The sequence below is a fragment of the Notamacropus eugenii genome, chromosome 1, assembly GCF_028372415.1.
Source record: "Notamacropus eugenii isolate mMacEug1 chromosome 1, mMacEug1.pri_v2, whole genome shotgun sequence".
Taxonomy (NCBI): domain Eukaryota; kingdom Metazoa; phylum Chordata; class Mammalia; order Diprotodontia; family Macropodidae; genus Notamacropus; species Notamacropus eugenii.
The window spans coordinates 49,879,651-49,887,377 of record NC_092872.1 but is presented as its reverse complement, the minus strand read 5'-3'; the positions used below and the strand labels follow the sequence as shown (position 1 = coordinate 49,887,377).

Below are 7,727 nucleotides of genomic sequence, written 5' to 3'. Positions count from 1 at the left end.
CTACTCAATTGGACAAAGAACAGGGGACCAAGTTTAGGTAAAACACTATTCTTGCCTTCAGGGAGTTTCTAATCTAAATAAGAGTCTTGATCCTCAGCTGTCTGTTCTTCTCCCCACAAATCCCAATCAGAGAAGGCTCACTTTCTTCAGACCCTCTCACAATGTTCTCCCCAGTTCCTAAGGAACCTAGGAATTCAATACACCTCAACCCTGTCTCAAAATTCCAGACCTCCTGGGAACTGTGACCCTTCCTCCTTTGGTCTCATTTGCTCAATCAAGGAAGAGGAGGTGGAAAGAAAAGGTGGAAGAAGGAGAGGTGGCTGCTTCCTACAATAATAGAGCTGAAATGGGAGGGGGAAGTCAAGGTCCCAAGGGAACCAAATGAAACTAAGCTGTTATCAGTGAAAGTACAGAACAGAACCTGAGAGTTCTAGCAAGACACTTACGGATATACCCATGGGGAAAGGACTTTTCCCCAGACAGGTAAAGGCAGTGGAAGAAGGGGAAGTTCTGTGATAGGGAGGTTAGTGAAGGCTAGTGGTGAGATAAAGAAGCAAGCTAGATCCCCATGGCTTCCCAAAGGCTTGGTCTGGCTTGGTTCTGATGATTTATAACATGGGATCTGTCTATAAGAGATGGAATCTCCCATTTCCAGCCAGTTGTTTCCAACTAATCTTCCCCTGCCTCTCCCCCAGAAACTCTGAAGAACCTGTGTGAGTTGTGTTGGGGGATGAGGGGAGGGAACTTTGGAGACTAGAGCTTCAGGGTTCTGTTCAGTATTGCTGGTAGCAACAAAACTCGGATGCCCTTTCTGCAACTCTGCAGCACCCAGAGGGAACCCAGGGCTTGCTTCTCACACTTGCTGTGTTTGGGTGGTAGGCTGGGAGAGGGAGGAAGAATTAGCAGAATCATTGGGATGGTGGTAGTTTGGAAGTCACAGGATAAAATCCATTAAATCCGCCCCTTCAGAGGAGATACTGGCCCACTTATCTCTGCTTCCCCTCCCCCTCCAGATACTGCTGTCTTTATGGTTCTTCTGTCTTCTTTTCTTGGGGGAAAAAGGTAAATATGACCCTAATCATTCAGGTGAGTTCTCAAGGCCTAAGTCCTAAGGCTGAAGGGAAAGAAGGATGATAGAAGAGACCTCAGTAGGTCCTGCTTTTCTGTTCATACAAGTGGGCTTCACATCTGGAACCCAGATGTCCTGCCTCATCCATTCCCCTCCCACCTAACCCTGCCTCCAATCCTAATCACTTGTTCATCCAAGCCCTAGCCCCAACCCCTAGGAACTATCCCAGACACTTTTCTTCTCCTAAACCCTGAGATTTTTCCGAATTCTATGCAGGGAGGGAAAGTGAAAGGGAGAAGCTAGCTCCATGGGGAGTCCAGAATCCAGAAGAGAATGGGTTAAGAAAAGGGAAAAAGGTATTTTAGCAGTGTCAGTCTTTGCTAGAGGAGGGAGGAGAGTGAGAGGAGGTGGAGAAATCAAGTCACTCTCATTTGTTTACCAGTCTTACGTTTATTTAAGTGTGTTGGACTTCTGAATCAGAAGACTTGGATTTGAGTCCTGATTTTGCCAACTGGCTGTGTGGCCCTGAACACACTTATTCCCCTCTTTGGGGCTCAGTTTCCTTGAGTAAAATAAGAGAATTAGAACAGATATTAACTTTAACATTCTGTGTTTTATATCCACTGGCACAGTTGTGTAGTAGGCAAGACAATGGTTCTATCTGACAGATTAAAAATTGAGTTACAGAGTATGGACATGGCTTATCAAAGGGTATACTGTGAATCAATGGTAGAGTTAACTACAACCCAGGGTTCCTCACTCCAAGCCCTCTGGTGGATCCTCTTCAAAGGAAAGGGTAGACAACAGAGTGGTAGAGAGGGATCAGGGGAGTGGGTGACCTCATGGACCACTCTCAAGACTGCTCATGTTTGTTGGCAGCAAGCAGCAAGTCCCTAGAGCCTCGTATTGTGGGAGGCTGGGCTGCCAAGAGAGCACAGTGGCCATGGCAGGTGAGCATCCAGGAGCAAGGCCAGCACGTGTGTGGTGGCTCCCTCATCAGCCACCAGTGGGTACTGACTGCTGCCCACTGTATGCCCAGGTAAGTTGCCCCTCTCCCAGGCAGAGTGGGTAGGGGGGAGTGGGACATGAGGGGCTGGTCCTTAGCAGGAATTGTTCCTCCTTAAATAAGGTTACCACTGACTAGGAGGAATGGGGATAACATTATAGAATGATAAAATGCCAGGACTGGGAGGGACTTTAGAGAGCATAAAATCCAACCCTCTCATTTTACATCAGGGGAATTTGAGGACCACAAGCTAGTCACTTGCTCAAGATCACACATACCTATAAGTATTTCATTCCATCTTTTCTTGCCTTCACACAAAAAAGGGCAAATCCTGTTCCCCATTATAGACATGCACAATTCCTACTAGAGTTACCAGGAACCAGGCACCATAAAGATCAGAGCTTAAAAGGTACCTTAATCATCCAACACTCATTTATAGAAAAGGAAACTGAGACCCAGAAAAGTAAAGGACCTATCCAAAGTCATACAAGTGGTATCACAGCTGGAATTTGAATCCAAATCATCTGGCTCCAAGTCACTAGACCTGGATTCTTCACATTGTACTGGCAGGCGCAGTAGAACTTACAAATCCAAGGGAGCATTGTTCCTTGACTGAATGTGGTTCTGGGCCCTACTAGACAGAGTTCTGGTCCAGGAGTCAGGAGTCCTGCATTCTTGTCCTGGCTCTGCCAGTGACCCACTGTATGACCCTATCTGGGTCTCAGTCTCCCCATCTGTGAAGTAAATGGGTGGGATTTAGTGATATCTTTGGTGCTCTATAGTCCTGAGATTCTCTGAATCTTTTCCTTGAAAATGCCGTGAGTGAGTAGCTTTGTGGGAATCCACCTGCAGCCTCCCATGGTGACCACTGACAACAGGTCACTTCTCCTTTAAGAGGGTAAGTTTGTGATCCATTTTGTTAGACCATCATCATCATAATTATTATCACTTATATTGACAAGAGCATTTGAAGGCACTCAAAGTACTTTCCTAAGTAAGCTATAAGGTAGCTAACACAAGTGTTATTTATCTCCATGTTACATGTTATAGAACTGAAGTTCTGAGAGGGTAGGGGACTTGCCTAAGGTCACACAGAAAGTAAATATCAGGGCTGTGACTTACGCTCAGGTCTTGTGACTGCAGACCTACGGGGTTTTTTTTTTTTTGCCTGCCTGCCTACTGTTTCCTGACTTTGCTATTTTCCCCTTACAGCTCAAAGAAACCCCAGGACCTGCAGATCCAACTGGGAGACAAGTTCCTCTATAGCAAGACCCGCTATTCCATCTTAGTTCCTGTGAGTCAGATACTGTTTCACCCCTATTATGATGGGGATGGCCTTCATGGACAAGACATTGCATTGTTGAAGCTCAGACGACCTGTGGCCTTCTCCAAATTCATCCTACCCGTCACTCTGGCCCCACCTGGGACTCAGATCCCACCAAAGACGCGGTGCTGGGTGACTGGCTGGGGGGATATCAGGGAAAATGGTGAGATAGAGGGAGGTGGGGGATGGGATTGGAGTGACCCATTCAAACCCTTAGACACAGTACAGGACTCCCCCTGCCCTGCCCCCCACATATACTTCCACATACGATGTGGTATGAAAAGCAGCAGGAAAAACCTCCTTGAATTCCCCAAAGGAAGACCTCTTCCTCCTAGACCTGGCATAGGCAAGCTAGTTCCATCATTAGCTTCAATACAGGTTAAGCATCCTTTCTAAGTTACTCTGTATACGTATAACCTCCCTAGAAGAAGGGCTTGATATAACCATAGCAATCTGCAATACCCTAGTATGAATTCATCAATCCCCTAGAAACAACAGAGAGAAAAGGGGAGGGATAACTTTGAAACTCAGGCACTGTGAAATCAAGACCTGGCAGAGAAATAAAATATGGGAAGGCAGAAGATAGCCATCACTGCCCATGAGCTGGCTCTGTGCCCCTACTCCAGCATGAGCCCTGTCATGCCAAATACCCCGCATGGTAGTCACCAAGGACTTTTGCATCATGAGCCCATGCTCCACATCTCCTGCCCTTGCCTACAGTGTCCCTGCCTCAGTCCTATCCATTGCAAGAGACAGACGTGCACATTGTAGACATGAAGAGTTGCCGAGCCCTCTATGATCCAGAGCCCATTGGGAATGAGATGCTGTGTGCTGGCTCCTTCCGGGATCGTAAGGCCTTCTGCGATGTGAGTTACCCCAATCCCCTCCTCCCCAGAAAGCTTAGCTCTCATCTCAGACTATTTATAATGGTCCCAGGGGTACTGGGCTGCTATGGTGTTTCCAGCTCCCTGAGGTCTGGGGACACAGGGACTATCTTTAGGGGGGCCCTGGAACCCATAGAACCACAGATCACAGAATCTGAATGGAATTTCAAGGTCACTTTTCTGATGGACTGTGCAGTATGACAAAGGCCATGAGAAGGGAAAAGATTTGTCCTAGGTCACAAAATAACGTAGTGGCACACACACAGGTCTTTTTATTTCTAGGCCAAAGGTTGAGTCACTTTACCACAATCCCTCTAACCATATAATTAATGATGATTAATTAATATTTGCTGAATCTCATTCAAGCTAGTTTGTAATACCTCCACTTATACGATGATTTAACATTCACAGGGCCCCTTCTTCACTACAGTCCTGTGAAGTGAACAAAAAGCCTATCCTGTTTTGCAGATAAGAAAACCTATGCATATACCCCCTCCTAGCATTGTGAATAGATTGGTTTGGAAATCAGAAGACATGGACTCTAATCTAGATTCTGCCACTAATTTACTGTGGAATTAACAAAAACAGGATCCCAGCCCAAAAAGCAAAACCAGCTAGACTGCAGACACACTTGGCATTTGGGCCATCTTTTCTATTCTGCCTAATGACCTCTCCCCACCACCCCCTAGATTTTTAGAGTGGGGCACGATCTCCTCCACCTGCTACCATGCCAGTCCTGGTCTAGATACCTCCTGCTTCTCCTTCATTCATCTGATGATAGAGAGGAAGAATGTCTTTTTTTTTTTTTTACTTTAATTACTATTTAAGGGAAATAAGATAAATCCAAATTAATCCATTGTCAGGGAAGTGAGATGGCTGAACTGTGAAAGCAGGCAGGCAGCAGCTGCTACTAACAACCTTTTGCCCACCAGGAGATCACTTGCAGAAGCAGATAAAAGAAAGGAGAGACCAGTCTTTGGGCTGGTGTTTCTAAAATGGTCCTTATACCAAGGTTATTAAAATGATTGTGTAGGAAGATGGGAGTGTGTCTTTTTTTTTTTTTTATTCTCTTGGATCCTGGCAGCCAGAAACCCCAAACACTGAAATTAAGCATAGAATTGATGAATTATAAGAACACATGGAGCTTTTTCTAAGAGATCTCTTATCTGTCCAAAACTGCTGGGACAACTTTCAGGGATGGGATCCCAGAGATTCCTGGGATGTAGCTCACATCTAACCCAGTCCCTTGCACACCAACAAAAACCTTCTCGTCCTGAATGAAAATCAGTGTCTACTCTTCTAGCTGTGTCTGCCACCCAATTAATTCCTGGTTCTGCTACTGCCTTACTGGTTCCTCCCACCAGGGCCTGCCTTCTAAGTCCCAGAAGTCTCATATCTTTCAAGACACTATTCACTTCTGACAAACATTCCTCACATTTCTTTCTCAGGAGAACTATTCGCTATGGTCCTCACAAGTTTACAATTGCCTATGTATGTGCCAAATCAGCCCTACTCTCATTCAGTAGAACCCAAATACAATTCTTACAACACTAAGGAAAGTGCCTTCTCTTCAAGATGACAACAGGAAGTTCATTTCTCTCTCTGAACCTTGTTTTTTCTTATATACAATTACCTCTGTCCTATCTATATCACAAAGGGGTTTGTGTGATAATATAATGGATGGAGCGGGGGTTTGCAAACTGTGAAATGTTGTTCTATCTTCTTCCTTCTCCTAGGGTGACTCTGGGGGCCCTCTTGTCTGTCAACTTCGAGAGAGGAGATGGATCCAGGTGGGTGTGGTGAGCTTCATCAGAAACTGTGATGATCCTTTCTTTCCAGGAGTATACTCCAAGGTTTCCTCCTATGTGCCCTGGATCCGTCAGTACGTCCCTCTGCCCAGAGATTCAGTGTGACTTCCCTCTGAGCCCTGGTGACCTCAGAAACAAGACACAGTTTTCCAGTTGCTGGTCTTCCTATGTTCCTACTGATTCAAAGTTTCCTTTACCCCATCCTAGTCTCTGCCTTGACCCCTCCTGCCTTCTTCAATTCTCCTTCTGTTTTCTCTCATACATCTCCGGTTCCATGTACTTGTCTCCATCACAGCCCCATTCATGCCCTGACCCCAGACTTCAGAAAGGCAAAATGACCTGGGGTGAAGGGACTCTCAGGAAAAGAAGAAAGATTTGGCAGACTGGCAGAACCATTTTCTGCTGTTAGGGAAAAGAATGGAGAATTGATGGATAAAGAATTGCCAGTCCATAGGTGGTCCCTGTCTGCAGACTGAACTGAGAACAAGATGACAGGGCAAACAGACAATTGATGGAATGGGTAGAGATTGGAGACCCACTGTCTTCTATAAAGTCATTAAACTGTCTGCAAAGAAACTTCCTTCTGGGTCAGCTCAATCAGCCATCTAGTAGCCAGGTATCTCCTTAATTCTCCCAACAGTGACTGTGAGCATCGTTCAAATGGAACTACTCACCCTTGGGCTCCCTCCTCAAACCCAGGGCCCCCAGCCTGGGGGATTGGAGTGTCAGGATGGAAAGTGTAAGAGGCAGAGTAGGCGTGGAAGGTAGAGAAGTAAGTTGGACATATTCTTTCAACATGTCCTTCCCTAATCCTTCCTTTGTGCCTAGTCTTGTGTTTTGCACTGAGAGAGAATTAGCTTCTTCACCAGGCATTCTTCCTTGATAGTAGATACAGGAGGACCCTCAGCATCATGTGGTCAGACTGGAACCTGAGAGACAGCTAGGCAACATAGTAGAAAGAACATAATTTGTAGAAGTGGGAGGACCTTCACTCAAAGCCCACCTCAGACAATTACATGCTGTGTGATCCCAGGCGAAGGGCAAGTAGGTGACACAGTGAGTAGAATGCTGGTCTTGAAGTCAAGACTTATCTTCCTGAGTTCAAATCTGGTCTCAGACAATTACTAGCAATGTGATGCCCAGGTAAGTCAATTAACCCTGTTTACCTCGGTTTCCTCACCTACAAAATGAGCTGGAAAAGGAAATGACAAACCACTCCAGTATCTTTGCCAAGAAAACCCCAAATGGAGTTGTGAAAAGTCAGACATAACTGAAATTACTGAACAGCAACAAATGACAACAATGACCCTGGGCAGGTTATTTAACATCTCTGTGCCTCAGTTTCCTCATCTATAAAATGAAGGGGCTGAACATGACAGCCTTTAAGGTTCCTCACAGCTCCAAATCTATCTATGCACCCAGAACAAGGCTAGTTCTCATCTGCTCCCGCTGAATCTTACCCTCTGAGAAACATAAGGACACAATGCATCTCCTCTGTGCCAATGCCAAGGGCTCTGATCCAATGGCAATTGTGCAAACTCACACAAAAGGTCAGTCCAGGAAGCCATCCCGGATGCTAGAGTGGTGTTTGGAGGTGTCCCAGAACCAGAATCACATAAACTTTCATTTGGAACAT

The 7,727-nt window shown here is 45.7% G+C and overlaps 1 protein-coding gene across 1 annotated transcript; it reads left to right on the top strand.

Annotated features, from left to right (window-relative positions):
• The first annotated feature begins 264 nt into the window (after positions 1-264).
• On the top strand, positions 265-6,456 carry LOC140499318 (serine protease 33-like). The gene is made up of 6 exons (XM_072600557.1): positions 265-483; positions 1,014-1,062; positions 1,949-2,108; positions 3,288-3,562; positions 4,120-4,265; positions 6,020-6,456. Exons 1-6 carry the CDS (start codon positions 457-459, stop codon positions 6,194-6,196), a joined length of 834 nt encoding a protein of 277 aa, XP_072456658.1. The 5' UTR covers positions 265-456; the 3' UTR covers positions 6,197-6,456.
• Positions 6,457-7,727: the final 1,271 nt, after the last annotated feature.

What these genes read in the sequence shown, in the direction of transcription:
- LOC140499318 (XM_072600557.1), top strand. Translation starts at nt 457, where the DNA reads ATGGGGAAAGGACTTTTCCCCAGACAG. An exon ending in AAGGACTTTTCCCCAGACAG is followed by an intron (nt 484 to 1,013) that starts GTAAAGGCAGTG and finishes CTCCCCCTCCAG; the next exon opens with ATACTGCTGTCTTTATGGTT. An exon ending in ATCGTAAGGCCTTCTGCGAT is followed by an intron (nt 4,266 to 6,019) that starts GTGAGTTACCCC and finishes TCCTTCTCCTAG; the next exon opens with GGTGACTCTGGGGGCCCTCT.